This window comes from Carassius auratus, chromosome 14 (genome assembly GCF_003368295.1).
Source record: "Carassius auratus strain Wakin chromosome 14, ASM336829v1, whole genome shotgun sequence".
NCBI classification, from domain to species: Eukaryota; Metazoa; Chordata; class Actinopteri; order Cypriniformes; family Cyprinidae; genus Carassius; species Carassius auratus.
This window is the reverse complement of record NC_039256.1, coordinates 20,641,589-20,663,277: the sequence shown is the minus strand read 5'-3', so window position 1 is coordinate 20,663,277 and position 21,689 is coordinate 20,641,589. Positions and strand designations below refer to the sequence as shown.

General features: G+C 38.4%; 1 protein-coding gene across 1 annotated transcript in view; it reads right to left on the bottom strand.

Moving 5' to 3' along the window:
• Window positions 1-21,387, bottom strand: part of LOC113113317 (glypican-3-like) — a 117,628-nt gene extending 96,241 nt beyond the window's left edge. Inside the window, exons 1-2 of the mRNA XM_026279436.1 lie at window positions 21,231-21,387; window positions 11,211-11,372 (exon numbers count right to left, since the gene is read on the bottom strand). Of these exons, the coding sequence (XP_026135221.1) occupies window positions 11,211-11,372; window positions 21,231-21,387 (319 nt within the window). The remainder of the gene's footprint in view (window positions 1-11,210; window positions 11,373-21,230) is intronic.
• Window positions 21,388-21,689: the final 302 nt, after the last annotated feature.

The following is a 21,689-nucleotide window of genomic DNA, read 5'->3' as shown; positions in this document are numbered from 1 at the left end:
GGGTTTGTGCTAAAAGGTTTCATTTCTGTGCCACTAGCACTATGAAATGGTATTGAAAAAATAATCATGTTTTAAAGGGTCAGGGCTTGGCTGGTTAGTATGGCCCAATGTGCTTCCGCTGATAGATGCTGCAACATCAAAAAAAAATTCTCTATTGACAGCCAATCAAAATTAGCCGTGTATTGTGATGGAATACATTTCTCTTTCAAGTAACACATATGCTAATATTTTTTATGTAACAGCAGAACAGTGGATGTGATTTTTTTTCAGTGCCTGATTTGGAAAATTTTAAAAAATGAAGGTGGCAAACCAATCTATTCACATAATGGCACAGGAGAGAAAGTTCGGGTGAAACAATTTTCACTTTGAAATTGGTAGTACATTTCACAAATGACAAATAAATGGAAAGTAACACTGAATTAAACATGTTGTGAAACAAATTGGGAAATAGAAAGAATGAAATAGTTTCTAAAAAAATTTTTTGACAGATATATATATATATATATATATATATATATAGAGAGAGAGAGAGAGAGAGAGAGAGAGAAAGAGAGAGACGGCAATAGAGCGAGAGACAGCAAGAGAGAGAGAGAGAAAGAGAGAGACGGCAAGAGAGCGAAAGAGAGAGAGAGAGAGAGAGGAGAGAGAATTTTCCTGTGGCTCCAGTTATGTTATCAAATGACATTCACGGCTCAGGTGATTGTTCATAACCTCTTAATGCTCCTGCCAGGTTCTTCTGACCCAAAGATGACAGATTATAAATCATGTACTTCTGGCATATCTCACACCAGCCCAGCAAATGGCGTTGAGATAATAGGAAATGCTAACAGACGGTGTTCCACAGCTATTATAAAAGGCAATGTTGTTGGTCGGGAATGCCCAAAAGCATAAATGTTTTGACAGCGCCAGAGTGTTTTTCAAGAACTCAACCAACAAATGTCTTACTCATAGTTTTCTTCACATAATACGCTTGGACAGGTGAAAGTATTTTACCATCAGAAAAAAATAAAATTACACACTTCAGGTTTAAAAGACTGATTGTCTGCCCAGATTAGCAGTCATTAAGCCTTCTTTCCAACTCTTTTTGACCTTAAAGGATAGTTTGAAGCAATAATAACCTAAATTGTTATTTAAATGCATTTAGAAGCATTGACTTTGTTTGCAGATGGTATTTGGCACGTCTGACCTGTCGATCTTACTCCCACATGGGCCAAGCAAAATAAGCTTAAAATGAAGAATTAGAGAGTTAGATATGTCAAGCTCTTCCACTCTGCTCTCAGGTCTTTGACATGGCCGTGGCAAAGTTACACACATTACGTATTGCATAAGCTGCTCAATAATTCAATGCAGTGAATGAAAAATACATCGGCCTTGACTTTGAATGCACAGGCGTTAGTAGGGCGCCGAGAGCCTCATGAGGGCAGGTTTAAGATGACAAACACAACCTCCTACATTCAAAAGGATGAAAGGTTAAAGAGAGACAGTTGCGGAGAGAAACAATGATTTATGCATTTAATGGCTGGGTTTGTGTACGCCACAAATTCAAATCTGCTTTTAAGTGATGAAGTCTCTAGACTTTGTACTGAAAGTTTCTTTGACATTCAAGTCAAAAGACATTTTTCAATCTCACACACCCACCTTCTAGAATATTTACCAATTTTACAAGGACATCACACAAATGTTGCAGCACTGGGAGAGCAAAAAGATATAAAAGATCAATTATATTAGTTAGTCAAAGTCAAATATCATTCTTATGTTAACAAGATACACACACACACACACACACACACACGTTTGTTTTTCTGAAAAGTGGGGTCATCCTATAGGTGGAATGGTTTTTATACTGTAGAAACTGTATATTCTATGGCCCTTCACCAACCCTACACCCAACCCTAACCCTCACAGGAAACTTTGTGCATTTTTACTTTCTCCAAAAAAACTAATTCTGTATGATTTATAAGCATTTTGAAAAATGGGTACATGAGTTATGTCCTCATAAGTCACCCTCTTCTTGTAATACCTGTGTCATACCCATGTCATTATACAGAGTTGTGTCCTGATATGTCACAAAAACAAGAGCACACACACACACATATAGTTACAATATGTGACCCTGGACCACAAAACCTTAAGTCTTAAGTGTCAGTTTTTTTCGAAATTGAGATTTATACATAATCTGAAAATGGGGTATGGTTTATTAGGATCAGACAATAGTTGGCCTGAGATACAGTGGTTTGAAAATCTGGAAATCTGACTCGAAAGTCCTGGTAACCAAAACTTAAAAAAGATTATAAATGTAATCTTATTCAGAAGCTTAAACGTGCATGAGTGACACACTAGTGAGGCTTCGGTATATGCATGCTAATGACACATACCTGATTTACCATATTTGCTCTCATGTTTACCATATTTGTATGCTCTATGTATGTTTATGTGGAAAAAGTGTAAAGCAATCATATCTCTTTAAAAGACATCATAATTCCTCTTAAGATATCTTTATGACCTTCTGGGATCCTCTAACATTTGATTACCTGAAATTTAATTAAAAGCTCTTATGTTTCATTCAAAATATCTTAATTTTTGTTCTGAAGATTAACCCAAATTTATGAGTTTGGAATGCCATGAGGGTGAGTTAATTATGACAATCATTGATCAATCATTATCACGTATTATTAAATATGAAAACTTTTTTACTTTTACTCAAGTATGCTTCCACATTGATAACTTCGCCCTTCCTTCCCTTATAAATTTCCCAATATTTTGCACTATATTCTAGTAACAAATAAATAAAACAGCTTCTCAGAGACCTCCATCTTGTTCGACATCTTTGGTGTATTGTGAACGCTAAACTCAAGTGGCTTTAATGTGTCTGAGAGGTTTCGTGGTGAACGAGTGAGGGCTGTAAAGCAGTGTTGTTTTCGGGGAGGATGGCAGGGAGTTAAAAGCGGTGCTCAACTGATGGGGTTTTGATGCTACTATTTCAGAAAGCTCTTTGATCCAAATACAGCTCTTGTTTGTTTGTTTTCCATGATGAAGTATCTCGGCACGGGAGTCATGCAAGAATTTGGATCATTAGCATAGCGTAAACAGCCACTGCCCGGGACAGAAAATAGTGACGGATTACTCCTTAATATAATCCGCTGTTTCCTCACATCCACTAAACCGTGCTCTCAAATAACCCACCCGTCATCACGTCTACCGAACTGTGACATTTATGGCGGCAGATTGTACATTTGTGAGAGATCATTAAGCATAATTACAAAATGTTCCTTGCTCTCGATATCACTGAGACAAACAGAGCACAATCTTACACCTTACGGTGCTGAAAATGACTTTGAGGTTTTGCATGATTAGAACAGAATAGAGCTGAGTTGAGGAATAGTGAGCGAGATATAAAGGCCTTATGCACACACGCATTCATCATTCGCCGAGGTGTGCAGGGAAAACCGGCCTGCATTAGCACATGTACATAAACGCTGCCTGTGAGATTCAGCATTTAACAGCAGCTCTGAAGGGAATATGAGGTGAGAGGAACAGATCACATATAACCTATTGTCACAATGATGCAGTGTCACAAGGCCGGAGGAGCAAATCAGCGCTAATGCCCTCCATAGAGTTGCTGGTAAAGTTTATGTGAGAACGCAAATGGAAAACAAAAAACAAGAGAGAGAAAAATCGGACCATGCATAATTCATGTCCATTTAGCCCATTGTTTGTCATATGCAACTTGTCCCGTTTCCTTTTTTCCCGCTCCACAGCGACTCGACGGGCCTTCATAAGTCACAATAAAACACGTCTTCATCAAAGTAAAGAGATAAGCCTTTGTCTCCAACACTGCAAGACACTAGAAAGAAATACCACACTTCTCACTAAATTGAACTCTCGAAGTGTGGTTTGCTTTTCTTTCCGGGGGCGATAATGCGGCCGCTATTGAAGATTTCCCGAGCCACGGCCACAATGAAAATGCAAATACACCCCATGCTGAGCAGACTGGATGCCACACTATCAACAAAGAGACAGCCGCAGAATTTGGGCTAAAGTGTGGACCGAATTAAACATCAGGAGGATGATTAGAAACACACAAACCCGACAGGACAAAGCGCATACTTGAAAGCAAAGCAGGGGGAAATACTCGTACCTCAGGGGATGCAACCACAACGTTAAGCCACCGAAGCGGGTGACAGACAGGAATAAGCTGGTCAGGGAGGAGCCGAAGGTGTAAATGGGGGCTTTAAACATGCTGCAGAAGGATTTGTAATAATAGACTTGCTACATGTGCTAGTGACAGAACTGGGGCACAAAGGAACTTGGGTGTAAGGTTGTAATGTTTGAGATTTCTGGGCCAGAAATGTGTGGGTGGGTATTAGAAACATCTGCACGAAGGAATATATGATGAGCTGTTGCCCTGCGACGCACTTCCTCCTCTGTGCTGATTGTCCCCTCAGCTCGCATGGACACTCTGAGGTCTTTCTCCTCCTCACCATCTGCTAATTCAGGGCCAGACTCTAATCACCTGCTCCAATGCACCACTCTCATTCACAAACAACAGGCAAACCGTATGCCACCTCACAATGTAATTACTGTCATAATCAAGAGAGCACTGCTACTTCATATCTTTACTCATGTAGATGCATGCTAATGTATTAGCAACAATTAGACCTCAATGGCACGGTCATCATGGTTAATGTTCAGATGCGCATTTCTGCACAGTGAGTCGTGATGTCTGATGAACTTGTCGTGAAATGGTTTCATACTTGTTTGTTTAGACACAGTATCACGGAAAAATAGATTTTTGCTGTTCTTTCAAGAAGAAACTAACTTTGTTCAGAAAGCATCATGGATTTGATGTCACAAGCTTGAGCACAGGAACATACGACTGTACATTTTTGCATATCAGCACTCGCCCACGATTGGTCGCACTGGCCTGATGAACGGCATTATGACCAACACCATTACACAGATCAATCCTAACTCCGGTCATTTATGTCTTAATAGTACAGCAGCAGAAATAGTCATAAGTACAGAGAGAGAGTTGGATAAAATACATTAAAAAATACATTTTGGAAAAAAAATCTATTAATAATATCTAATAATACAACATATAAGATATATTCTATAAATATAAAACTAAAAACTAAAGGCTAAAAGCTATAATATAATATAATATAATATAATATAATATAATATAATATAATATAATATAATAATAAATTTAAACGCAATCTATAATATATGGCTCTGAAAATTGAATAATTGCCTGCCTGAATAATCTACATATTTGAATATCATTCAATTGCTTGTACTGTTTTTTATTTTACAAAACAAAATAATTGCAGAAAGAGCTTGAACATACAAAGCTATCTGAAAAATAATGCCCTTGACTTTAAATTCACCATTGCTGCTTAAGGAAAACACTTTTTTAACACCTCAGAGCTATTGGGCAGTTACAGAGCAATGCTTAACTTAGAAAGCAATATATAACTGACAGTATAAGGCTCCACAGAGCTTCACTAACTGCACTGTAGTTAAGGCTCATCCTAAGCAAACTATTGAAGTGTGTGTCTCCCGGCGCGATCTGCAGTTTGAGTCTCCACTGAGTCACTCTCTAAGCTGTTCCTTACCCTCCGAGCTTTTGGTCTCTTTACCACAGCACAGAGTCTGGGGAAAGAGATCACTTTGAGGATTACACCAGACTGGATCAGTCTCCACTAGACTCTGCATATTCAAGCGAGCACCAAAGACCTCGACGAGCCCCTACGACACCAGCCCATAAATATCCACAGAGCCTGCGAGAGAAAACTAATTATAATTGCAAGAGAAAGATGCGGTGATGGCAAGTATATTTTCACTCATCAGGCAAACGAGGCACAAAGGGCTTGTTTGCGAGACGGCACAGACATTTCTAACCATCATTAAGTTATTAAATTCGCCCTAGGCGGTGAGTAAACAACTTCAGATGGCTTTCACGGCCCGTCCAGCTCTCTGTCAGCCAGGCCGTTATTGGGTTATGGCGAAACTTCGACAAAGAGCTAAATGACTCCAGTGAGAGAGTGGAGCGGGCAGCATTAGAGAGTAGTATGCCGGGAAAAAGCGGGACGGGGGAAAAAAACATTGAAACTAAGACCAGACGCCTAAAGCACTTAAGATCGAGCAGCGCTAACAAGGTTGGGACGAGAATTGGACATGCAGCGTCGACTGAAATAACCTTTGATTACTTGCTGTCGCTAAGGATAAAGAGGATCATTGAGGTATAGAAGCACTGAATTGTGTAAGACTGTTGTTAAATTTTGTTCGGGAACAAACAAACCACAGGCTGGCATAATGTCTATAGCAACCAGACATCTAATTGAGGAAAGATGAGGGATGATGTAATGCTTGACTGAATATGACTTCCTTAACTATAAGTCTAAACTTTAGGCATGAACTGAGCATGGATATTTCTGAGCTAAATGCAGTCTTAATGGATCCTCTACTGTGAAGTCTAAGTACCCGTGCTCCTCTGAAGATCTGACTGGGTTAAAACTAGAGAGCCAGTAACATCTGTTTTGTCTAGAGCTGTCAGAAAGTGTGTGTGAGAGGCTATCTTAAAAACTAAATGAGCTGTGATTTGCCGAACATGAAGAGATGGTGAAGACATGGTGAATAAATAGTCTCCCCTTTGCACTGCTGATTAAGTCTGAGCAGAATTTAAAAAAATCAAGGAAAAGGAAAATTTATAGTACTATATTTGTGTATTTACACTCTGCTTAAACTGCAATGACAAATAATCAATACTGACATTTACTACCGTTCAAAAGTTTGAGGTTGGTAAGATTTATTTATTTATTAATTTTTTGCAAGAGGTCTCTTATGCTGTTCATGCTTGCATTTATTTGATAAAAAATACTGTAAAACAGTAATATTGTGAAACATTACTACAATTACTGTTTTCTATTTTAATCTTTTCTATACAATTTATTCCTGTGATGCAAAGCTGAATTTTTTGCATCATTACGCCAGACTTCAGTGTCACATGATTCTTCAGAAATCATTATAATATGCTGATTTGCTGCTCTGCAAAACATTTATTATTAATTTTAATGTTGAAAACAGTTGCAGTGCTTATTTCTTTAATTTATTCATTATTATTATTTTTCTGACAATTTGATATTTTTTCAGGAATTGTTATTAAATAAAAAGTTTTAAAACAGCACTTATGTGAAATATAAATATTATGTAACATTATACATGTTTTTACTGTCACCTTTGATAAATTTGATCAATACTTGCTAAATAAAAGTATTAATTTCTTTAAAAAAAAGACTGACATCAAACTCTTCAATGCACTACAGACTAATATAATATAGTGCGCAAACTAATATATAATGTGGGAAGCTGAACTATTAAATATTGTATTTTTATTTAATACATATTTTCTTTTTTTTCTACAAACATTTGTTCAAGATCAAACAATATTTTGGAGACCCCCTGCCGTACTGCCACAGACAGACCCCCTGTTGAAGACCCCAGATCTAACTGCTTTTGAGGCTCAGTCTCCATTACATGATGATATTTAAACCATAAACAAAGATTTACATTCTCTTTTCCATATCTTTTTTACTAGCTCTGTCCTAGAGCAATAAACACGGAACGCAAAACAATCATTTTGTGTGTGGATATGTGTCTGTTTGTGTCTTAAAGCATCACATTAATTTGCTCTTCCATATTGTTTGCAGTTTTATGATAAGCTGTTATGTTAAAAAGGCACTACACATACAGTTGACTTTTATCTTATTTTGGGTAGAATTTGTTATGCAGCAGACACACTCACCCAGAACTCATTCTGGCTCTCTGTGCTCACACACATCAATACCTAAAGCATGTCTTTCAAGGGTGGATCTGAGGATAGGAAAATGGATAAATTAAGCATGACTCTCTTTTTATATTACAGTCTTTGAAATGGGGATTACCTGTTAATTTGTTTTCCGAATACAAAAAAGAGTCAGTGTCATTTACATGCTGTGTACCTTCCCAAAGTGGTTAAAAGCAGCTATGTGTGCCGCTGCAGATCTCGCTCTGTCCTGCTAACAGAAATTAGAGCTGTCTATCAATCTGAATGACATGTGAGACCAAAACACCTCACTCACTTGGTTTTCCACCAGAGTTTGGTGTCCATCGTTGGCTCCAAATGATCCCTTCCAGTACTACATTAATCACCAGTTCAGTTTAACAGCTGGCAGAAATATTGTGTGACCAGCAAACTTGATCTAGATGAAAGTTCTTTCTTAACGCCATATAAATAACAATGTCTACTATATCAAGATGTCATTCAGTGACGCTCAAACATATTCACAATTTAAGTTTTCCTTTCTCTTTGAAGTCGTGGCCTAGTGGTTAGAGAGTTTGACTCCTAACCCTAAGGTTGTGGGTTCGAGTCTCGGGCTGGCAATACCACGACTGAGGTGCCCTTGAGCAAGACACCAAACCCCCAACTGCTCCCCGGGTGCTGCAGCATAAATGGCTACCCACTGCTCCGGGTGTGTGTTCACAGTGTGTGTGTGTTCACTGCTGTGTGTGCGCACTTTGGGTGGGTTAAATGCAGAGCACGAATTCGAGGTATGGGTCACCATACTTGGATGTATGTCACGTCACTTTCACTTTTTGGCCCCTGGAATAGATGTCCAGGGTTGTTTTTTTTATTGATTTTTTTTTTGAGCAATTTTTATCACCACCTTAATAATTGTATCTGTTTTCTGTCATCTCAAATACTTGAATTTAACCATTACTTCAATCAATCAACCTACACTGTTGTGAATAACATGTCTGCACGGTATTATGATGAGTCATTCAGTTCATTATGAATTAAATCGGTGAGCGCACACACTCAACAACAACTCTGGAGATTTCATCGCTGACTAATCTAAGCCTCTCTGATTGGTCACTGCATTGCTAAACTCAATGGATATGTGTATGATTGCGTTGCAAAAAAAGCAGTCTATTACACCGTGCACGACACGTGCAATATACACTTTTCATTCATTTTCTGTAATCGATTGTTTTATTGTGCAGGGGTAATCTTAGCCCATTTATCTGGAATTTGTGGTGCATTTTTGTTCATTTCGGTGGCATTTTTGCCCCAAGCCCCTGTTAATTTCCGACCCTGGTTCATCATCCGCATGAAGGAAGGTGTTTGTTTATGGAATTCTAGGATATCACACGAAAAGGACACATGCTATCGTGTATAATCGCTCAGAAAATAGGTCCAAAGACTGTCAATGTGGCCACTTTTATTTACCCTTAAAGGATGCATGTTAGTACCTTAAAGGAACATATTAGTATTTTAAAAGAACATATTAGTATCAATATGGTATATATTAGTACCTTTTGATAAGGTACCGCCATGACAGATTTTATAGCAGATGCTGCACCCTTATATTGTGTCTTATTTTTCAGAACTCCTGATTTGTAGGGCAGACTGAATCACAAAGTGAAGTCTCAAAATACTTCCTCACATGCCACATGTCTATCTTTTATCACCTACAGGCTGATACTGTTTAAGATTTTAGAGGCTTTTAACCAAGCCATTGACATGAATCAAAAGAGACACACTGTGACTAAATGCGATATGAGACCGATGAAGGGACCCAGAAAACTGGCGCGTGCCGCTCATCACTAGATGCCCTGAAAAAGTCCCTGTGACAGAGCCTCTTAACTTTCATGATTGTTTGGCAAAGTTGACTTCAAAGAGCCGATTCTTTGGCGCTGCTTGCGGTGTGTGAGAAAGCCAGGCTAACGTGGCGAGGGGCAGCAGGGGCTGATGGGAGTCGAGTGAAGGGAAGGGATGGAGTATGCTGGAGTGGAGAGCAGAGCCCTTTGATCTGTGTCAGCCACGAAAAGTACAAAAGAATCAAAAGCAATGGGGAGAGCAGTACAGAAGATTGCAAACAAGGCCCGCTTGCAATTCCCTGCGGGAGTGTGCCAGGAAAAAAAACACGACGAGACAAGAGCACATTTCAGAAATTCTGCAGACTGTTTGGGAATTTTTCTCAGGCTTAAAGCTGAAGCAATTAGCATTGAGCCACCTCTCTGAACAGACAGGGGCTAGCTAAATCCACCATGCTAACATTGTTAGTGCAACACAATTAGTGGAGTCAACCCAAATTACACGATTCATTAAACTGACCAATCAAGAAGATCCATTTTTCAATCAACGTGAATGCTACTTTCTATTCATAATTGGCTGTCCATATGTAATCAGTGCTGGGGAAGCAACTTTGAAATTAAAGAAAGGTTAGAAAGGACAATTTACCTTCAACAACAAATAATAAGCCTGCAAGAAACCTAGGGGCAGTTTTACTAAACAGGGCAAATTATCGCAAGAGCTTTTGCTAGGAAATTCTGAAAGACCCGGTATTGCGTGACTCCTAGTTGATGGTTCCAAGTCATCTTTTATTTTCTGAAGCACATTAAAAATAACATGGCTTGGCAAACAATATGTCCGGATAATGTGTTCTGGCATTCAAAATAATATGTCTGGAAAAAATCCTCTCCTTTCTACCACATGCTCTCTGTTCTCTGCAGTGCTTCTTCCTAGCAATAATATCACACACAAAATGATTTAAGACATGCTTTTTTGGTATTAAATAATGGCATAAATAGCAATTATTTGAAGATCGCAAACATTAGTAAAATGCATTGCGTGATTCATTTGAATACTCTCCTCCCATAATGTTTGCATCTGAAAGGGAAACTCCTACAAATGCATATTTAATAAGGTCAGGCACAAAAAGAACTGTCCTTTTCCATGCTAATTCTTCACTACGTGTTTTTAGTAAAACCTGACAGTACAGTTTTAATGCCAAAAGACGGTTTGCGCTGGCACAAGCTGTTAGTAAAACTGGCCCATAATCTAATCTAATCTAATCTAATCTACCGTATTTTTGGACTACAAATCGCACCTGAGTATAAGTCGCATCAGTCCAAAAATATATGATGAGGAAAAAAATATATATAAGTCGCACTGGACTATGTCGCATTTATTTAGAACCAAGAACCAAGAGAAAACATCTACAGCCGCGAGAAGGCGCTCTATGTTTTCAGTGGTAGACTACAGGAGCACTGAGCAGCATAGAGCGCCCTCTCACGGCTGGAGACGGTAATGTTTTCTCTTGGTTAATTTCTCTTGGTTCATGTCAAATTGATTTTTATAAATAAGTCACACAGAAACTCACCTTGAAAGAGGGCGGCATTCTGAATGATGAGAACTTTGAGCTGAGCGCTGGTGGCCTGGAGACTGGACTCCATATTCTGTTTGGCAATGAGCAAGTAGCGCTCCTCCATTTTGCGAGAGCAGCAGGTCAGGCCTTTCGGCTGGCACACCTGCAGATCTGAGCCTGAAGAACAGGAGAGAGACATAACATTTGTTACAACCATTGCAATAAACAAGTAAACAGACCGCGGCACTTAATAAATTCCCTCTGAAAGTGTGTTTGCTTTATGAGTCAAGCTTCAGAGAGAGCTGGAGAAACCGTTTTATAGAGCCCATTGTTTACTTTACCTATTCAGATCTCAAAGACAACAAAAGGAATACCTGCTACTTAACTCAAACATGATATTTAATTTCTATGCATTGCATTTCATCCGGCCAAACTGATTAGCAGAGAACAAACACTCATTAAAGGAAAACAAGACAATCAGGGAGAACGTTTTGGTAAAGACGGACCCCAGGAGACTACTACTATGCAAAATCTGTCCACTTAAAGTCTGAAGTAGTGCAACTCCCCATGTGGATTGGATGAAAGAGACATGGATGAACAGAAAAACAGTCAACACGTTGACAGGAATGTCTTGTTGAAGTGAATGAAGAGGTGACGGGTGATTTGTTGACACCCGTTATACTAGAATCAAAGTTTGAAGGTTATCTATCAAAGAGGCATAATTGGATTTGCTGGGAGAGAAAAGACTATTGAGAAATATGCTCTCTGGATGAAGGAGCTTCAGTTCGTGGCTCACATATGAATAATAATCTAAAAATGGTCATGCCTAGTGGGGAGAGAAACAAAACTGAATCTACTGAATCAAACATCAAGGATGCAGAAAATAAAAATGACCAATGCCTGATTAAGTTTCCCATGTGTTACATTTGATGGCCAGGAGACGGATGCAGAAAAACAACAACAAAATTGCACACAATTGAAATCTTACAGGGGTTCATTTTCACATTAATTTATTTATCAGCTCTTTTCGCAAATAAGCATAAAACATCAAATCTCCTCACATTTTAAATGTTACTTTGTAATCTGCAAATGCTTTCCTACTGAAGTTGGGGAAAAAAACAACACACAATACTCACGCCTCATATTGCAGAACTCCCAACACTGAAAAACACATGTAAACGGTTGTTTTGGGCAGAGTGCATTGTGGGATTCCACTGCATTCAGGTCAAACAGACCTCTCTGCATGTGAACCAGGACTAGGAAACAGCTGCTGTGAAAATCAGTCAGATTATTGCAAATGTTTTCCCCGAGGGCCGCGGATCCACATTTGGAAATGTGGCCAATTATCTTGCGATTACACGTGCAAAGAGAGAACTTGTGCTCCGAAAATCCTCAGCCCTTTTAGATTTTCATTTCCATTATTATTTTGATAGGGCATCCTACATGCAACTTTGTTCTCAGTCACTTTGCCTCTCTGTCATCTCATGCATCTCTGAGCAGCGCTGTTAAACCGGAGCCAAATGAAGTGTGTGAGTGTGTGTATGTCAGCTACCTGAGGGGGTGGAGGTGGCACTAGGTTGATTGATAGTGCTGTAAACAAACTTCAGAGGAGTCCCAATGCTCCAGTTCACACAGACATAGAAGATGATGATGGGGTAGGAGAAAAGGAGGGCATAACACAATCTGGGCAGAGACGAAAGTGTCACTGCTCTGTTTAAAAGAGGCTTTTTGCTGCATTTTGGAATACTGTCATAACTATTGTGGAGCGTTCGACTAAAAGGGATGGGATAAAAATAAAACAGGATAAACATTCACAGTCTGATGCTCTCAGATAGCAAATTTCATCATAGAGGAGACCTCAAGAACATGTTCCCCAATGAACAGCAACAGACAGAACTGAAAATGGAACGGAAAACGTCCCCTTGGAATTATAAGGTTCTATCTGACATTTTTGTCAAAATTGAGTTATTCACATATTCTTATTCTGTGACAATTTATTTACATTATGTGATGTTTTATTTTAAGTTGTGTACATTTTGGGATTTTTTATTGAAAAAACAAAAAGGTTCTATCTACATAAGTCTATGGAACACAAAAACTTTAAAGCTCAATATCTCAAAACTACTCAGAACGCAGATAGAACCTTATAATTCCAAGGGGACGAAAAGGAACAACTTACTTGCGTTCAGATTCAATCAGGTTTGGTCTTCACTAGGCTTGATCAGAACAGAGAAACGGTTCAGTGAAAAAAAAAGAGAGAGATCCAAATGATTTTTTGAGTCTTTGAGTTTTATAAATGTTTTAAAATTGACAATATTCTTCCAATAGGATACCAAAATGTTCCCTCCATTACTGTTCAGAGCGATAAAATACAGATTCCAATTCTTGAGATGACTATGAGCCGGTTCTTGAATCAAAAACATAAATAGGCCTAAAAATGGATTGTTCACACAAAAAAAAGAGAATTCTGTCATCATTAACTCATCCTCTTAAGATATTAAAGTGTGTGTTTCCGGGTGGGGGGTCAAACAACACCAATAACTTTTCATTTTTCAAATTATCCTATTTTTTCTCCAACAGAAAAAATAAAAACAAACAGGTTTGGAACGGCATGAACATGAATAAATAATGACTAAAAAAGGTTTTTGGGTCAGTATCCCTTTAAGGCGTAAGTAAGTGTAGTGATTAGTTGTTCATATGATAAGTTAATACACATTATGACATTCTGTCAGTGGTCTTCTATAAAAAATAAAGGACTGAATGATATATATTACCAAATGTTTTGTTCTTAGTTGTTACATATTTACTATAAAAATGATCCAAGCACTTTGCAACAGAATTGTTTCTGCTTTCCTAATGTTTCCTTCTCAAATTGAAAAGAATCGTTAATGGAACTGTTAGGATTCAGAACCGGAATCATTAAATTCCTTTCGATTCTTATACTGAAAGACTGAATAAATGATCTGAAATTTTCAATCCTTGCCATGTTCATCATCGAAGATGAGAAAACAAATCCAACAAGTCCTAAAAACATACTCTACAAGTTTGTTGATTGAAATAACTTAATAGACCATGAAAGAGATTAAAATGCAGGAGATTTAAGTGCTGCCAAATTTTAAATCCCATATGAAAATGTGAAGACAAAATGTCAAAGAAATCGCCTTGGGGGAAAGGAAAAAATGCTGATCTACTAAGCACACAGCGCCTGTTAGGAATGGGTAAATAAACCCATTAACATCACATGCCATCAAATACCAACAACAGCAAGAAAAACCCAATACTTTTTGATCTGCACCAATACGGATATGAAATGTGAAATCATGATCAAACCTGCCATATCGTGCAGACGGCACATTTCATATGCACACTGACAGGCTTAATATCCAAAATCAATACTTGCAAAGGACCGGCGACAGATACGATCGAGCTAATTTCAGACTCCAAGGCAAATTTATTAAGCTGTCAATAGCCTCGCGAGTGGAGGGGCGGGGGGAGAGCTGGCGGAAGGGAACAGGTATGAGACGAGAAAGAATTCAGACAGATTTAGTAATTATCTTCAGCAAAACAGACAATTTTATCGGCACGTCTGCTGTTCGCAGATGATAAATGTACTTTATTAGGGAAGTTGCGAGCTGTCAGGGAAAAGTGAAGGACTTTACAAGAGGGAGATTGCTCCCAGCAGAGAAGCATAAACAAATATTACATCAAACTCTCTAACTAAAGACTGCTCATAAATACGACTGATTAGATTGTTTGTCTTCTGAAAACAGAACAGAAAACATTTGTTCGAAAAGAAACTGTGACTGACCATACAGACGTCATTTGTTTGTCTTGTTCTAGCAGCAGTTTTCAACTCATACCGCCAGTATAAAACAGCTAGATTTACATTTTATAATAGCTTTTATTAAGGGGTCAATGCCAAATAAGAGTGTGCTGAATAAATAACAATTAAAACCTAAAAAGTCCAGTTCAAAGCAAATGTAATACATATTTTTCAAAGTATGAATCTATACATCCATCTTAAGTATCTTTCATAAATACTATATTCATAAATATCAGCAAGTTTTTCGGGAGGTTGCATCATAAGACCTTTTCAAACCTGAACTAACCAGGTAAAATTCTATGATATTTTATAAGATTCATTCACCATTTTCAAAGACATAAAAGACTAATGTAACTTGCAAACATTCAGTGAGAGAAACAATCAAGCTACTTATTAATGTTTTTATTGAAGATTTTTAATCATCATGATATCACGGCAGTTGTATCACACTGATATTTTTGACTATATATATCCTTTATATCCTAATTTTTCTCTGGACTCTGACTGAAAAACATGGGTTGAGCCTCTACATAGATACAACCTCTTCCATATTCATTGTCCACTGCGTCAAGACACACTAACTTTCTTCCTTATCGCCTAAAATTTCTAGAAACTCCTAAATTCCCCTTCTCTCCTGCAGCCTCTCCCAAAGGCCTCAGGCGTGTGAGTATCCCTGTCGGAGCCCAGATGAAAAAGACGGCTCTGACAGAGACGTGGTGAGCGCTGTGTACACATTTCAGCCTCACGCTCCTCCTTAACAAGCCTGAAGACACAGAGCGCAGCCAGATGCATGCATAAGCGTGATCTTAAGAACCATTTATAAAGCTATCAGCATGCAAGTTTAATAGGGGCTGTGGGGAAAACATGCTGTGTTAAAATACAGAAAATGTTAAAAGGATGTTATTAGAAGCTTGAATTACAGAGCAACGACACAGGAATTATGACGTTTCTTTCCAGGCTGGCTTCAAAGACATCAATATGTGTTCACAATTAAAAGAAGTGAAAAGTCAAGGGGCTGATGAAAGTATACGAAGTATATGATTATGAATCAGGCTCCTCTGCCAGGGAGGCAGGAGAGTTAATGGACTAAAGCAAAGCCTTCTGTCGTCATACAGTGCCACTGGAAGTATTTAATGAAAGAAAGTACCTCAGACTTCCACAGAATGGAGCACACAAGGGTGAGATTCAGTTCGGGAGAGATAAAGTAAATAACAGCACAACAAAAGCCCGCAGCCCGCACAAGCACGCTGTGTAGCTCTGTTTCAATCAGCCCTGGAAAATCCAAGATATGTGGTTTAATAGAAAGTCTGACCACAGTCATTAGTAAAAACTTTCATGGCTTGTGGGCATGTGATCTCTCACCTTCAACTTTAAATGGACTACCAGAGACATTGACCTAAGCCATTATCTCATAATTACAGAAACTGTGTGGGCATTTATCAAAATATGAAGGTACTTCACTGCCCAAGGCACTGTCTACTGCCCCTTGACACTATACTAAAGTCTCTTAAGGACTTCACATATTGCTACGAAAAAATGGTAGAACCTTTCAAGCATTAAATATGTGAATATATAAAGTAAATGAAGTGATCACTCCATGAGAAAATGAATATGTACATTAAAAATACATTATTTTTATATAATAACAATACCGGTAGCTTCAATTATTCTACATAAAAATAATGATACATACCAAAAATAAAATATTATTGTAATGAAAATGATTGTCAATTATTATAATGTAATAATTAATTTTAAAATAAATACATTTATGTAGAGGGAAAAAAATATGTACTTTTAAAGTAGTAATAGTGTATGTACCTTTAAGTTAATAATATGTGAATAAATAATAATAACATTATTATTATTCATATGACTAATGTTTTAACTCTCATGTTTAAAAATGCAGCTATAAATTAATTGAACACAGATTAACAGTGATGTGCATTGTGCACAATTGTTTCCCCCCAAAAGTGCCAATAGAGTGGTAACTTTCAAAACATTTGAGCATCCAGACACAGGCTCAGCCGTTTGACCGTCCAATGGCAGACGTAGTTTCCCTATCTACTATTCTGTTTGATGAAATAAGACGGCATGCTAGCGAGGTGGTTTATAATTTCTATGAGGACTTGCTTTTGATAAATGGAATAACAATACTGTCTGCACTGAGAGGATCTTGCCTTTGATGCGGTGAACAAGTGTCTCTGAAATGCATTCTGCCATTAAACAAGCGGCACAGAAGCCCCTTAACAGCCTCTAACACGAGCTCTTGAGGGAGGTCAGTGGCACTTCATTAGCTGGATCTCATTCGTGAGTACCAATGGACTGGAATACAGCTTCCTCTCATCTCATGTTGATCAGAGAGAGACTGCTGAGAGATGGACCCTGACTTCACTTTGTACTCAACCCTCCGAACCCCTCATTACTCAGACGCTCTCTTCAGTGGAAACAAAGCAACGACACAGAACTATGAGTTTAACAACGGTCATCCTTATTTTAGCACTCATTATCTAATAAAATATTTGCAGGGGACGCCACATCAAAACGTCAGATTGATGTAACGACTGTACGTGCGAGCCAGAGTAAAGGTGCCTTTGAGACTACAAAGACAGTCAGCTGTCTATTGTGCTTTGACATTCAGCTCTTCCTCACGGGACGAGGAGGCCAGGATGAGCAAGAGAGACATCAACAATAAAAAAATGGAAAAGATGTGCCAGTAGAGAAAGGGAGAACCTCTCATTGGCTTTTTTGGTCTTGTGGCCCCCTGGCATTACATGCGGTATGATTAGAATTCAGTTCAATCTTCCTGCGGGCTGCATGTCTCGGCTTGGCCTCCTTGTATTCCAATGTAGATACATCAGTCATCACATGCTCTCTTCTCTCTAATGTTGGTCTATCCGTCTCTCTCTCTCCATCTCTCCATCTCTCCGTCCCACACACAGAAGCCAGTAGAGAGCACATTTGGCAGCTGAACAGAAACACAGCGGTTGCATCTACCACAAATCAACCCAAATATCACCACGAGTTTAAAGCCCACCACCGAGTTTACTGGGGTCACAGGGCAGCAGATGTAGCTGCCTGGTGCGTGGTTCAGAAAAAGGGGTCTCTGAAGGTGAACAACCGCATCTAACATGAGAAACAGACCAAGAGAAATACACGTTTCTGTTCGCAGGAACTCAGAACATTAGATGCGATACAAATCAAGCAAAGCATTAAATCTGCAAGCAGGCCGGGAGAGAGAGTAAAACTCTCAGTGGAATAAATAAAATCACTAGAAGGTGACAGCAACACTATACGGCCCGAAGTTGTTCCCATTTCCAATTAACATTAAGGTTGTCTACATTCATTTGCTACTTCAAGGCCAGCGACGTGCACTGGGTTCGAAATAGATGCTCCATTTGACGGAAACTGGACGGCTCTTTTTGCACAAATGAGGCTTAACAAAATCATCTCAAACTGTCATTAGAGTTTTTAAATTATGAAGTTATATAGTGAATGGACTCATATAAACAGGGACATTAAACATCTTTAAAATGGAAAAGATATTAAGCTCACTTTATGAACTTGTTGATCTGTTATGGCATTTTTCTAAACAAGTATGGCTCTTATGATGCATCTGGCCAACACATAAATCAATACCAAATAAGGGGGGCAAACAATTAACCTCACATTCTTTCACAGTCTGACATAATACAAGGACACCAATTAAGGTTTCTGGCTACATATGCTGGAGTTGCGTGGTATCAAATGAATAAAGCCAAAGGCTTCGCCGCACCTCTAATTACTGCACCAGGCATAAAGTCCAGAGCCCGGTGCCGCTGGGATTATCAGGACTCTACACCGCCTGCGGCACACTTCCGAAAGAAAAAAACTCAGTTAGTCCTTTCTCTGAAGAGCAATGTTCAGGTTTAAAAAAAACTAGGGCTTCAAAAAGGCTTTTATTGGAGGATTGTACCCATCAGGACATGAAGTACCATAGCAGCTACTGAAGAGGAGCACAACCAACCCAAAATGCTTTTGAAGAAATTCATATGAAAACTGCAGTTTCATATCTTCTGCATGCAATCCGGTAAGTTTTCATAGTAACTGACAGTAGCACCTTTAATTTAAAGTACCAGTGGATGCAGGTTCTTGCAGTCCAGCAAGATATGCAATGCAATCACTCTGTTACTTTTCTTAAACTCTGATAAAGGTTAAAAATGTGTTAAAAATTCCTCTGAGAAGGCAAATGACTGAGAATATCACTCTGTTCCTTGTCCTTAACCCAATTGCAATCCATTTAAATTGCAAATTTGAACTCTGCAAAAACGAACTGCACCTCTGACTAAATGGAACTGGGAAGGTCACTTTATATCTCCTGAAAGCAGCTGAACCATAAGGGATTGCTCGGGTTTTACAATCATTCACCTATAAGTCAATTCACATGGTGTTAGAAAGACTCATAATGGCTCAAATTATTCAAATTAAGTAAACATATACATATCTATTCAAATGCAAACAACTGGTTTTCAATCTTTTTCAATTTTAAAATTCAAAACTTGTAATGTTAATTAACCTAAGTGCAAAAATGAATGACTGGAATAGTGATGTAAGTTTATCTAGAGTTCTTTTTGAAGCAATTGCTACCACTAGGGAAAAAATGAAGATACTTGCACATAAAGCAGCTTAACAACAAAATGCAGTCACTGGGGAAAAGCAAGATCCTTTTCAGCAGATTTTTTGTTATGAGGGCCAAACAAACTCTCCATGTTTCTACCCCACTTCTCTCCAGCCTCCAGTTGAGGCAGAATTAAAGCTTCAAGCAGCTAAGGGGAGATGTCAAGTAGAGAGCCAGCCATCCATCCTGTCATTCATCTCAACACATCTATCTCTTCAGCTCTCCGCTGGGAAATGTAGCAACCTCAATAAACAGACTAACACAATTCGCCTTCTCCACCATGACAAGTAATTCACACTAGTTATGGCTAAGAGAAATACATTTACAGCTCTCCTCGGGCTACTTCTGCAGCCTCCGCTCAGAGCTGAAGATGACAATCCAGTCAGGACACTTATTTCATCTTCAACCTACTGATAGAGCTTCACATCATGCAGCGGGTGAAAATAATATCTCATGAAATGAGCCACAGGGAATGCACACATTTAAAAAAAAAAAGGAATAGTATGACAAGTCATTTTAACATTTGGTCTTTAAAAAGAACTACTTTGTATATTTGTTACTAGTATTTTGTAAGCCAATAGTTACTATCATTTTCAATTTCACTACAGTAATACTTCAGTTTAGTATAAGTGACTATTTAACCTATTCATTTGCTACTATAATCACTTTTTCAATACAGTAACTACTTGATTTTACTGGTAGCAAATGTTTTAAAATGAATTCTATGGGGATTTGTGGTTTAGATATAAAGTAGTCCCTTTAAAGTAGTAGGCTATTTATTTAGCTTGTTCTTGGCACTTCTTCCTAGTGTCTATCCAATCTGAACGAAATGAATAGATGCTAGTAGGCTATCCATACTGCTGTTAACAACATAGATATATCTCATATACATCAAGGTGACAGCCAGCATGGATAGCCTACCTATTGAATTCGTAAACAAAAATGTGCAATCTGTTAACAATAAAATTTACTATCTAGCAACAAAAGTATAATTTAGTGAAATTAGTGAAACTGGGAGAATAGGATATGTTAATCAAAGTTTTATTACTTGATTTAAAAATGCATGCTTGGAACAAAACTAGTTACTAAATAAAAGTTAAATCGGCAGGTCATAAGTTCTTAATTTCATTATGACAGCGTTTTTTCTTCAATAGGCTACTAAAGGTTTCTCAGCTGTAACCGATTTCTACAGCACAGCAATTCTGTACAACTGGAATATGGCTCAGTCTTATATTAATGCACATGTGAAAATATTCTTAAATCTAGGCTACTTTAAACTATGCGAAACGCTGTTACGTGGAAAATATCAATAACAAAATCATTCAGACTAGCGCACTGTATTTCAATAGGCTACATAAATCCACTCAATATAAAAAAGGCAATAACTAAATAAAAAACACACAGATACCGTATAGCATTTCAGTATTAAGTCAAGCTCAGAAGTATTAGTACAAGTCTAATTAAACAGCAGGTAAAACTTTTGGATAGTGTTTTAAAAGCTTTGTGGACAAAGATTTGACATAGAAAGATATAAGATCTGAATAGCTCGGTTTACCTGAGACTGGCGTTTCTGGGGTCCATTTCATCCCCGGGTACAAAAACTGGAAAGACGAGCGCACTTCGCGACAGTCCAGCACCTGACTGCTCGGCCGAGAGAACGGCAGCATCAGGACACACAGAATCAGAGCCCCGTTCAACTTCAGCCCGGACATTATGAGTCCAAATGCGCTGAAGTGAAGAAATATAATGCGCAAAAAGGTTTTCCTTGTGATGGATTTGATTACAAGCGCAAATGAAGAGAGCAGGAACGATCCGCGTTGCTGGAAGTGAGCAGAAAGCGATGTGCTGGACTCGGCGGCAGCATCACTGAAGTGAGTGTGAGGGGAGTCCTGAGGAGCTCTTCATCTCCAGCTCATTAACAGACCCAAACTTCATGCTCACAAATCAAGGTCATATTTCCCTGCGGGACTGCGCGATTTACACATGACTCTTGCATTATGTAAATTAACCGGTT